This window comes from Phragmites australis, chromosome 4 (assembly GCF_958298935.1).
Source record: "Phragmites australis chromosome 4, lpPhrAust1.1, whole genome shotgun sequence".
NCBI lineage: Eukaryota > Viridiplantae > Streptophyta > Magnoliopsida > Poales > Poaceae > Phragmites > Phragmites australis.
Genome location: NC_084924.1, coordinates 29474954 through 29487394, shown reverse-complemented (window position 1 = coordinate 29487394; position 12441 = coordinate 29474954). Strand labels below are relative to the sequence as shown.

Genomic DNA, 12441 nt, shown 5'->3' with positions numbered 1-12441 from the left:
TGTCTTCTTCCTTTGGACCATGCTTGAGCTTCCTTAGGACGCTGTCTGTTTCTTCTTCCTCACGCCCTCTCCTCTCCTCGAAATGGTTGGATTTAAGCACTTATGCCCCATCATGACACCTCCCTCCATTTCCCCCTCATTTAACCCCTTTTCATTGCTCTAATTCGTGCAAAAACCGTCGACCATGAAAGCCATGGCCGCCGCCCCTTCCTCTTTGATTTTCGGCCACTTCGCTAGTCCTCTCCTCTATTTAAGCCGATCTTCTTCTTCTCAGTGAGGTTCCACACATTTTGCACCTGCTCACACCTTTTTCCCCACTCAAATCACTGTCGCCGCTGCATCTTCTTCGGTTCTGATGAGGAGCTTCGCCTCACCACCATTTCGTGCCACCGTGCCATCTCCGGCCTCCCTGACTGCCCCTTCATCTCCGCAGGTATCTTCAAAGTCAATTAATCACTCGTCGTCACCATTTAGTCACCAGAGCACCCCTCCCGCTGCCTCACCGATCGCCGCCGCCATCCTCGCCATCGCCTAGCCAACCCGACGCCTCTCTGGCCTCCTTGTTGCTCTAGGTGAGCTCGCTGGCCCCTCCCTGCCATTTTTCTCTACTTGCCGGAGTGTTCTAGCAGCCAGAGTCCCTTACCGGCCAACTCTGGCTACCTTCCGGCCATCCGTCGCCGGCTCGAGCCATCTAGAGCCGCCAGTCCATGGTGTACCCATGGACTGAGGCCTTCTCTGAGTTCACCGTCCGGTGGACCCGATCCACCAATTTTCCAGTAGAAAAATAATTCTATTTTGTTTTATGTCATCATTGTTGCATAATAATCTAGTTTTTCAAGATGAAAATAATTGGTTTATTCTCTATTAATAAGTAAAATTTGCAAAAACACCCCTGGAACTTCATATGCTTATAACTTTTTACCTGTAGCTCCGATTTAGGTGATATTTGTGCTCAAATTCTCATAGCGACATGTAGAATCTTTTTACATGGTTTTTATCTAGTTTTAGTGCTGTTTGGCATCCTGGGTGTCTCGTAGTGATGTCTTGGCGCACACCTATGAAGTGTGTAAGGTACTGATGGGTACCGGCAACAGAGGTGATCACGACTCGTGGATAAAGTGTAGAAAATCTATAGAGTGTCAAATTGAATATTTAACCATGCTCACGGTTATGAGCAGCATGGACCCTCACATGATTAGCCGGATGGACATTTTTCATTTGTTATGAATTAGTCAGATGGAGGTTAAAGGAGATCGGTTGCACATCTTTCCTTTTCAAAAACTGCTTTTCCGTAGCTTTAGGCGAAAAATTGGCTTTTATGCAATAAATGCTAGAGAATAGGAAATCTTGGTTCAAGACTCCATGTCATACTTTCCTCCACTTGCTGAGTATTGAAACGACTCACGTTTGCTTTTTAGAAGGTGAAGCTTACGAAGAATTTCCTAAAGATGGCGCAGAGTTCTAGGCTTGTGAAGCTTCTGGTCGACTACCTGTGGTGTGGAGCTACGCTGTGTTTCTTTTCCGTTGCTGTGTAATTTTTCTTTAGACCTGTGTGGTCATTTTGTAATAAATAATGTTGTAATTATGAGTACTGTATATGTTATCCACTAATGACATCGCTATATGTATGTGTAAACTGATCTTGGCTTACATATAGTTTATATTTGGTTTTGGTCTTAAAACTGGGTGTGACAGAAATGGTATCAGAGCCGTATTGACCGTAGGTCACAAGCCTAGCTAGAAATGGTCACGTGTTAAGGGTTAATTTATAAAAACTATATTTATAAAAAAAAATTGTTACCCTTGAGCTTTGTTTCTATTTCTTTATTAATAATGTTTTACTGATACTCTCTTGTTTTCAACCTGTAGATGGCCCACTCGAAAATCACCCCACGCAAGCGTGTCCTGGTCCCCGAGCAGGAGGTCCCTACTGGTGCTTCTTGGGCGCACGAACCCCCTGCTGAGTTCTACTCTGACGGACAACACGCTGGCTACTTCTCCCGCACTTTGTGGTACCTACTTTAGGGTCTGAGCTTCCACGACGCCCCAGTATACAAGGGAGTTAGAGTTCCTGTTAGAGGCCGTGGTTACTCCTGGAGAGTGGAGATGACTATGTTCGAGAAGCCTACTGATGGTGGTATCCAGCGAGTTCACCGTGTTTACTCCTGGAGAGTGGAGATGACTATGTTCGAGAAGCCTACAGACGATGGTATCCAGCGAGTTCGCCATGTTCACTCTGTCGTCACCCCAAGATCTACATTCGAGGCTGGAATCGAGGACGCTGTCCGCCAGGCTCTAGATGTTCTTTGCCAGGAGAAAAGAGAGGTTCTCCACTTCACCCAGTTCAGCAAGTCTGCAGCGTTCGTTTGGAAGTCTAGAGGTCATCTTCGTACCTGTCAACAATGAACCAAATGGCTGTCTCAGAGAGCAGGTCCACCTCACTGCTGCCCTATACGCTGAGCTTGACAAAACCCTCGACGAGCTTGTGGATCTACACCAGCGTCATGTGGAGTAGGAGCAGAGCATCTACGAGCTTTAGATGTTACTGGATGACCCCAACCAGGTTCCAGAGCAAGCCCCCGAGGGACCCGTGGCTGCACCACCCCATTCCCCTCCACGCAGGAGGCTTCATTTGGAGGCTGCAGCAGGTCCAGCAGGCCAGGAGTAGTATCGAGTAAGGTGGATGTTTCCCCACAGAATAAATTGTTTAGATCATTTGTGTCGTCTGTTCTAGTTTGTGGTTGTGGTTGTGTCTTTGGTGTGAACCTTGTTAGGAGTTGGATCTTTGTATGGTTATGGGTGTAATGTGGGAGTTTGCCCTCCACGTTACATCAGTTATCTAATAAATAATATTAGTTGGGAGTCCTTTGCTCTTGTTCTACCTGTTCCTGTTCTTTTCATGTTCTTTCCACCTTTGCTATATCTTTATATTCCCCGCTTGTATCTTGGCAACCAACAGATGGTGAACACCAGGAGCAATCCCCGCGCTGATGGCAATAATAACAACAATAACCAGCAACTGTTGGATCCACCACCACACCTCAGTTTAACCTAGAACAAATGATGGATATGCAGACACAGATCCTTCAGGGATTAGCTTAGACCATGGCAAATATGCATCAAGCCCCTGCACAGATGCAAGCTCGTCCTCCACTACAGAATAAGTTGGGGGAATTTATGAGAACTAATCCACCTATGTTCTCCCAGGCCGTGGAACCAATGGATGCCGATGATGGGTTAAAGGCTACATAGAAGAAACTCCGGATAGCTCAGTGCAATGATAGAGAAAAGGTCTTGTTCGCTTCACATCAACTCTCTGGACCAACAGCAGATTGGTGGGATGCTTATACCAACGCTCATGAAGATTCCAAAGCCATTACCTGGGCAGAGTTTAGAAACAGCTTCTGTATTCATCATATACCAGCTGGAGCAATGAAGATCAAGAAGAAGGAATTCCATGATCTTAAGCAAGGAGCCATGTCTGTGAGTGAATATGTGGCCAAATTCACTCAATTGTCAAGGTATGCCCCAGAAGACATGGATACAGATGAGAAGAAGCAGGAGCACTTATTGAAGTGACTAAATGATAGGATCCAGTATGCATTGCTTTCTCAAGACGTTGCTAGCTTTCAAGCAATAGTGAACAAAGCATTGGTGGTGGAACACAAACACTGCCAGATGGATCATATAAGGAAGATGTCTTATCAAGGCCAAGGCTCAAGCAGTCACTCTCGTCCCCGCTATAACCTGCCTCAGCAAGGACCAATGTTCCGCCAACAAAATCAGAATCAGAATAAACTGCAGATGCAAGTCCCGCATCTAAACTACCAGGCCCCTCGTCAGGCACCACTGCCAGCATCCCAGCAGAAGAATGGCAATCCAGCACCCTCCACTGGAAGAGCGTGTTTCACTTGTGGTGAAGAAGGGCACTATGCCAATAAATGCCCGAAGAAGCTAAACAACACCCTGAAGCAAAATAGCAATGGGAATGCTCTAAGGCTAGGTTAATATCAAGCTTAATCTTTGGCAACGCAGATGGCTAGAACTGATTAAGGATTATGATGTGGGAATACATTACCACCCTGGTAAACAAAATGTAGTAGCAGATGCCTTGTGCAGGAAAGGTTTTTGCAATATGGTTATGTTGCAAGGGAGCCAGCCAGATTTATGTAAGGAGTTCGAAAGGTTAAATTTGGGTTTTGTTGCTGATATGTACACAACAACAATAGAAATGAAGTCAACATTGGAACAAGATATCTGAAAAGGACAATGCGAAGACAAGAAAATAAAAAAAGATCAAAGTAAAGCTCCGGGATTCTCAGAGGATAGTCAAGGAATAGTGTGGTTTGGAAAAAGAATTTGTGTACCAGACCAAAAAGTTTTGAATGATTCAATCTTGCGAGAAGCCCATGATTCTACATATTCTATTCACCCTGGTAGTACTAAGATGCACTACACCATGACACAGTATTAAGGGCAGTTAATTGTTGTGAATAATATGAGATTGCCAACAAGTTACTTGCCGGAAATACACTTTCTGCCGGAAATTATGGTAGAGGTCAAACCATCTGCCGGGAAAAAATAAATACGGGGGCAAATTGACTGCCGGCAATATACTATTATTATAAGGGCAACTTAGCCGCCCTAGATAGAATTGTAGGACACCTCATCTGCCGGGAACTCAAGGAACCCCTGATGTACGTGGTCCATTTGGGCGGGAAGGGGAAAAGTTATATGTATACGCAGGAAGAGGGCCAAATTGGAGGGAGATACTAGATGCCCATCTTATCCCCAATGTTTTAACCAGCCACTTCCTCTCACAAGCCAAATCCCTAGAATTCTCCTCCCTTCAACCTCCTGCTCACTGCCTCCTGCGTTGCGGCCGGCCATTGCCCAGCGCCACCCTCCCCTTGCTGTCCTCTCCCAGCACCACCTTCCTCTTGCTATCCTCTCTCAACAGCACCCTCATCCTTGGCTCATTCCCTGCACCTCCCTGTACGCCACCTCCCTCCAATCCACTATTTGTCTTTGGGAGTTTAGTGGACAGCACAAAGAAGGAAGCAGGTTTGTGATTGCTCCCCGCTCTTGCATGCCAAGTGTTTTTTTTTTTGTCAAAACCAACTATATTATGCTCAGATTGATTTCTTCCTTGGTTGCCTTGGTATGGACTGACCTTGCTACTCACTCAAATGGATATTCCCCTCTTGTAGAAGTAGTGATTTTCTTGTGTAGAATCCCACTTTTTTTGCTGCACTGTGAGCAATCAAAATCCATTCTTTTTCTCCTCCTCCAATCTACCCGCTATGTTCTATTGCGCCCAAATTTTGTTTGCTACATCGTGTGAATGGTGGTGTACTAACTGATACCTACCATCTTAGGCTTGGACATTTGGGATTGGGGATGGCTCATTTGGGATTTTGTTCATGGGCAAAGGGAGCATGCTGTTTTGGGATATACAATATTTGTCCTATTCTATTGTTTGTAATGCAAAAGAAATCTATTCCTTTTGAAGGCAAATGATGGAGCATTTTAATCAAGTCTGTAATTGTAGTGTAGACTGTATGAATGGTCTTTTATACTATTCCAGAAGGCAATCCTACCTATTAATGTAGGGAATGTTGCTTTGCTTTCAATATCTTTTATACTAATTTCTGATTTGTTTGTGTTATGGAGCAGTTCAAAGGGGAACCTTGGATTCTTTGTTAATCATTTTGCAGTTTCTTCAGTGTGTGATCTGAGCTGTCCCTAGCTTTGTGGTTAGTGCTTTCATTCTTACAATGAATGTTCTTTTGAGATGGCACATCTTGCTATTCTATAATTCTTACTTGTGTGAAGTTTCTCACTCGGTCTTTGTGCGTAGTTGTAGCCTGATGGCAAGCAGTTGTGCTTGATATTTTGTATATAACAACAGAACACCACTATTTATTTATTAATTTATTTTCTAACAATTTCTATAGTCTATAATTTTAGGTGACTTGTGAAATTTTATAATACCTAATAGGTATGGATAAAAGATGGATGGACCTTCCCAGGTATATGACAAGCTTACATTTTTTTTATTTTCTATTACTTTCTCATGATCAATCTTATAACAAGTAACTAAATGTAGGCACACATCTGAATATGCACAAGGGGTGAAAGAATTTATACAATATGCTTTTACACATTCGGCAAAAGCAAACACAATTTTATGCCCTTGCAAAAAATGTGTGAATAGTTGCTGGAATGAAGCTAGTGTTGTCTATGTGCATTTAATATGTGATGGATTTTTAAAAGGGTATAAGAGATGGATTTTTCATGGAGAGGCATCGTCTTCTTTTGCACAACATAGTGATGAGTGTGATGAGGTTCAAGTAGAGGATAATTTAGAGCAAGATGATGAAATGTTTGATATGATTCGTGATGTAGTGCATGGGTTAGATGAAAGAGGGGATTTTAGTGAAAATAATGAAGTTGTTGGGGAGGATCCATGTGAAGTTGCCGAAGATATTTATCAAGTATTAGCTGATGCCAACGAAGAGCTTTACCCAGGGTGCAAAAGCTTCTCAAAGCTTTGCTTTCTAGTTAAATTACTCCACACTAAATTTCTTGGAGGTTGGAGTGATAGAAGTTTTGACATGCTACTAGAGCTGCTTATAGAGGCTTTCCCTGAAGGCACGGCATTACCTATGAACTTTCATGAAGCTAAGAAAATGGTTAGATGCTTCGGGCTTGGATATGTTAATATTCATGCATGCAAGAATGACTGCATATTGTTTTGGAAGGAGCATGAGAAGGCAGATTTTTGTCCCAAATGTAAAACTTCACGATGGAAAACAGAGAAGAAAAATCTTGAAGGGAAACATGTTCATAGAGTTCCCAGAAAGGTTCTTCGCTATTTTCCAATAAAGAAGAGGCTTCAAAAACTGTATATGTCTCCGAAGACTGCAACTAATGCACGGTGGCATGATGAAGGGCGCACAAAGGATGGATTATTGAGGCATCCAGCTGATTCTCTAGTTTGGAAGGATTTTGATTTCAAATATCCAGAATTTGGTGCAGATAGCCGCAATATTAGGCTAGCTTTAGCTACAGATGGCTTCAATCCATTTAGATCAATGAACTGCAGCTATAGCATTTGGCCTATTGTCCTAATTCCATTGAACCTACCCCCTTGGATATGTATGAAACAACCAAATTTCATACTTTTCTTGTTAATTCCGGGCCCAAATTCACCTGGGAAGGATATGGATGTCTATTTTGAACCACTAGTAGACGATTTGGTAGAAATGTTTGAGAAAGGGGTTAGAACTTATGATGCTTCAAGGGCTGAGCACTTTCAGTTACATGCTGCCATACTATCAACTATTACTGATTATCCAGGGTTAGGTTATGTTTCTGGATGTATAACTTCAGGCAAGTTAGCTTGTTTTCACTGCAACTCGCATACTTGTTCTCTTCGTTTGAAGAATGGTAGCAAGTCTTGTTACATGGGTCATCGGAGGTTTCTAGATGCAAATCACAAATTTAGGTTTGATGTAGCATCATTTGATGGTAATATAGAGTTAAGGACTGCACCGAAACCACTAACTGGAGAAGAGGTTTTGGATCAAACAAAGGATTTGACTTCAGATTTCGGAAAGGACCCAACCAAGAAAAAACCAAAAACAAAGGGCAAGGGCAAGGGCAAGGGCAAGGTCAAGGGCAAGGGCAAGGGCAAGGGCAAAGATAGACAAATAATATGGAATAGGAAATCAATTTGGTTTAGGTTGCCATATTGGAAAGATTTGTTGCTTCCACACAACTTTGACGCCATGCACATTGAGAAAAATGTATGTGACAACATCATTAATACACTGTTGGGTATAGATGGGAAATCTAAAGATAATCTTAATGCTCGAATGGATCTCAAAAATCTAGATATACGAAAAGATCTTCATCCTATTGAAGTTGGAGATTCTTATTTTTTGCCTCCTGCACCTTTCTCAATGAGTTCTGAAGAGAAAACATTGTTTTGTGAAGTTCTGAAAGGAGTAAAATTTCCATATGGTTATGCCTCTGATATACGCCACCATATACATGTTAAAGAGAAAAGGATAATTGGACTAAAGAGTCATGACAACCACATCCTCTTACAGCACTTAGTTCCACTAGTTGTGCGAAAGACATTGCCAGAAAGAGTTAGTGCAACGTTGATTCGTGTGAGCAATTTCTTCAAGCAAATCTATTCTCCTATTATTTGCATAAGTGATATGGAAAGGTTAGAGGCAGAAATCGCTGAAACGTTAAGCCTTCTGGAAACTATATTTCTACCAGCCTTTTTTGATATTATGGTTCACTTAATGGTACATCTTCCTGCCCAAGCGAGGCTTGCTGGTCCAGTTCATTACCGGAACATGTATCCAGTAGAAAGGTAATATTAAAAAAATCAACAACCAGTATCATATGGTAATTTATCTATTTATAATCTCAAGAGTCTCAATTATATGTAGGTTTTTAATGAGGTTAAAGGGATATGTACGCACCAAGAGTCATCCTGAGGGATCTATTGCAGAAAGCTATGTGTTTGATGAGAGTCTTACTTTTTGCTCTCATTATTTAGAAGGATGTGAAACTAGATTTACCCAAAAATGAAGAAATGGTGTTGCTAATCCTAATACTTCATTTAGCACCATGCCATTCTTTTGCAATAATATGGGTCGACATTTGACCGGCAAGTGTATTGTGACCTTGGACTACAAAACATGGCTCCAAGCGCATAGATATGTCTTATTTAATTATGACCATATAGATCCATACTTGAGGTAAGATATGCTACATGCTAATTGTCTTATTACTATACACTATAGGGTTATTTTATTAATTTACATCCTAAAAATTATAGTTTAACCATTGCACAAAGGAAATATTGTGCTTTTCAAATGTGACTGGGTTGACAATCGTGTACAAGATAAGTGGGTAAAAGTTGATAAATTTGGTATCACAGATGTTAACTTCAGGCATTTATTCAATACTGGTGCTAAGTTGAGTGATGAACCTTTCATTTTGGCATCTCAAGCGACCCAAGTATACTATGTTGAAGACCCTGATGATAATGGTTGGAGAGCTGTTATTCAGTCAAAGCCAAGAGACTTCTATGATATGGCTGAAGTACATATTGGAAATTTAGAGACTGAAAATGAACATGTAGTAGCATGCCCTGATATAGGTGGCGGTAACATAAACATTAGCATTGAGCCTGGAGATGTGCCTCCAACTAGGTTAGACATCGATGGAACATTTGTTGATGCAAATAAAAAACAAAAGTATGCCATTTTACCCTCTTCTCGGCTGCTATCTTTTCCTTTAGTTTTACATAATTTTATTTCTTTATTTATAGATAATGCTAGTAGTTTGCACTATGAATAAGTTTGCTGATGCAAATATTTTTTCTGTAGGAGGAAAAATGGTAAGCAGAGTAGGAAGAGGGAATAAATACGAAGAAGAAAGGGCAGAAAGAATTAGAAGAAACAATGCAGCCCTGCAAACTCTCATTGCTAAGAAAAGGGAGTTGGCTATAGGAGTGGAGGGCAATCATGGATCTGGCTCTTCTAATCAGCCAAAAGGAAAGAGAAAGGTTAGGTATCTCTTCCTCGCAATTGCAATATATATGGTAGTTGTTGAGAGGAAATTAATTCTACCTTCCTTTAGGCAATGGGTTGTGCTGAAATTGAGCCAATAGAAGCAGAACTTGGGCATCGAAACCTGCAGTCCAGGTCCACAAGAGTTGGCTTAGATACTGACCCAATGGAAGTAGAAATTGGATGTTCAAACTTGCGGTCTGGTGTAAATGATGATTACATGCATGATGAGAATAGAAATGCTGAATATGTCCCTAATGACCTGTCAGAAGAGGATGCTGCCATTGAAGAAAATGCAGGTACCTATATTAGTAAAAATCATGATTTAGCCTTTCAAATTAATACACTAGAGCTTACTACATGCTATTTATGTCTAGATCTTGGATTGAATGGTGGACAAGCAAAGAAAAGAGAAGGCAGGAAGCGTACTAAAAAGCACAATATTTGGTCTAGGGGAAATCAGCCCCCAATCCAGTTGCAGATCAATGAGCATGGACAACCTGTTGGTGACAATGCTACAGAATTTGCTAATTTTGTCTCTACAATGGTGAAATCTAAGAAAATATCACTTGCACATATGGATTGGAGGTTGGTTGACCCAAGCGAGAAGTTGAAAATGTGGAGCAACTTAAAGGTATTGTCTTAAATACATCTTCGCTGTGTAGTGCCAATTTCACATGATTCACTTCTACAGTTTTGGTTTGGGTCTAATTGTGCACCACTTTTGGCAAACAAGTTATTCTATGCGGTAGATGAAAGAGTACGGGACTGGGTCATGGGAACCGCTGCCAAGAAATGGAAGGATTTTAAGGCTGATTTGAAGGCAACATATTTTGATGAAAATAAGACCGATAAAGAACTTATTGTTGCCTGTCCTAAGGAGGTTAATGAAAGCGACTGGAAATGGCTTATTAAGCATTGGAGAAGCCCCATAGCCAAAGTAAGCCCAACATGATTAATACATGTTTTATTATTCAGCTGTACCTTTTAATACAACTTCCATTATTATTTAGGAACGCAGTGAGAGAGGAAAAGCTAATCGTGCAAAGATGTCAGCGTTGCATACATCTAGCAGCAAAAGTCATGCCCGTGTCACTCATGAATTGGTATGTAGATATGTTTCTTCTAATAATACAACTAGTGCACTTTGAGACTTTTCTATCTATCAGATTAATTAATGCTGAAACTTGACAATGAACATACTCATATTCATAAAGAAAATGTCTTAGCGGTTGGGACCTTATGTTGTATATAGATCTTGAATTTTCCATTTGAATGTAGCACATGGAGGATGGTGTAGCGCCCCGTAGAGATGAGGTGTACATCAAAACACACACTCGTAAGAATGGACTTCCTTCAAATGGAGCAGAAGCTCAGATTGTACGTATCAATAAGTATGCACATATTGATGTATGGAACAACAGCTTTATATACTTTTCATATTTGTAGAAAGCACTTCAAGATGCCGCTGAAGATCATCCTGAGTGGACAGAAAAAAGCATAAAGGAAGGTGACCTGATGCCACGTGTCTTTGGACCTGAGAAGAATGGGTATGTGCGTTCTGTAGGTCTAGGCCCAACACTAGGCAATTTGGAAATGCCCGGGAAATTGAAGTACAGATCAACCAAGCTCCAAATGGCCATTGAAGGTTGTCGACAAGCTGAACTTGACAAAGAATTTCTGCTAGGGTGCCTTGGAACTATGAAAGAAGATAGTGATAGAAAAATTGATGCACTTTCTCAACAACTAGCAGAGATGAAAGAATTGATACTTGCTAATTCTCATATGGGAGGACATGCACATATTAGTCCACGTTATGCATCTAATTCCCCAGTGCATCAGGTATAATGAAATACAATACTATGTTATCAATTCTATGGTAGAGAAGGACAATGTGTGTTTTCACATTAATTTTTATTGGCCTATTATAGGATCAACAAGATGAAAGTGGCAATGTGGAGGCAGAGTCCATTGCTGCAGAAAACATGTTCTATGAGGTGGTACATTATACTCAAAGAAAAATATATTCTTTGCCTCTGTAATGTGCAGTCCATATCTAATGTAGTGTATTTTCTATTTTATTTGTAGACATTGAATAGGCGTGTAGTTCCTACACAAAAGGGATATGTAGGAGTAAGTTTTTACATATCTCATTCACTGTTGGTTTGCTCCATACTATTTTGCACTTTATTGACTAGATTTTGCAAGAATATGTTCAATGATAACTTTTTTCAGGGTGGGAAAGAGGTTATATTGTTCTCTACTGTTGGGTTACATGATGTCCTTGTGGCAAAGGCTACCATTCTATCAACTGATCCTATGAGAAAAGTTGGTGGTACTCTGTTGGGCATCGAATTCTGCGAAGTTGTCATTAATCATGTGCTGAAAAGGAGTGCTGAACTACCTCGTCCTTATGGAGATATGAAGATCATGGTTGATACTTACGGGAGATCTATTGCATGGCCACGTCAGCATGTAATCATTCTACTTTTGTTCATATTCCATCTATTCATTGTTCCCTGAACAAATGTTTACTAATCTGTCCTATTCTAATCACTAGATGAAAGAAGATAGGAAGACATCAAGGTGACTACAACATGATTTACGCAGCAAGGTGTTTATGTGATGTTGTCAATATTGTCGACAACTTTTGTCTCGATACTTTGTATGTCAAAGCTAGAATGATATTGTGGTAGAACTTGGAACATTTCCATGAACTTGGCAAGCTTTTGATTGATTGGACTTCTATCAGTTGGGATGCTTTGGGCTAGTAGAATGCTCCTGACTACTGCATTCTCTGGCTGATGTAACTAATGCTCATATATACTTGTGATGTGCTGGC

The 12441-nt window shown here is 41.0% G+C and overlaps 1 protein-coding gene across 1 annotated transcript; it reads left to right on the top strand.

Annotated features, from left to right (window-relative positions):
- The first annotated feature begins 11195 nt into the window (after nucleotides 1–11195).
- On the top strand, nucleotides 11196–12189 carry LOC133914713 (uncharacterized). Its single transcript, XM_062357757.1, has 4 exons — nucleotides 11196–11441; nucleotides 11531–11596; nucleotides 11688–12074; nucleotides 12160–12189. Exons 1-4 carry the CDS (start codon nucleotides 11196–11198, stop codon nucleotides 12187–12189), a joined length of 729 nt encoding a protein of 242 aa, XP_062213741.1.
- Nucleotides 12190–12441: the final 252 nt, after the last annotated feature.

What these genes read in the sequence shown, in the direction of transcription:
- LOC133914713 (XM_062357757.1), top strand. Translation starts at nt 11,196, where the DNA reads ATGCCCGGGAAATTGAAGTACAGATCAACCAAGCTCCAAATGGCCATT. An exon ending in CTAATTCCCCAGTGCATCAG is followed by an intron (nt 11,442 to 11,530) that starts GTATAATGAAAT and finishes GGCCTATTATAG; the next exon opens with GATCAACAAGATGAAAGTGG. An exon ending in CAGAAAACATGTTCTATGAG is followed by an intron (nt 11,597 to 11,687) that starts GTGGTACATTAT and finishes TTTTATTTGTAG; the next exon opens with ACATTGAATAGGCGTGTAGT.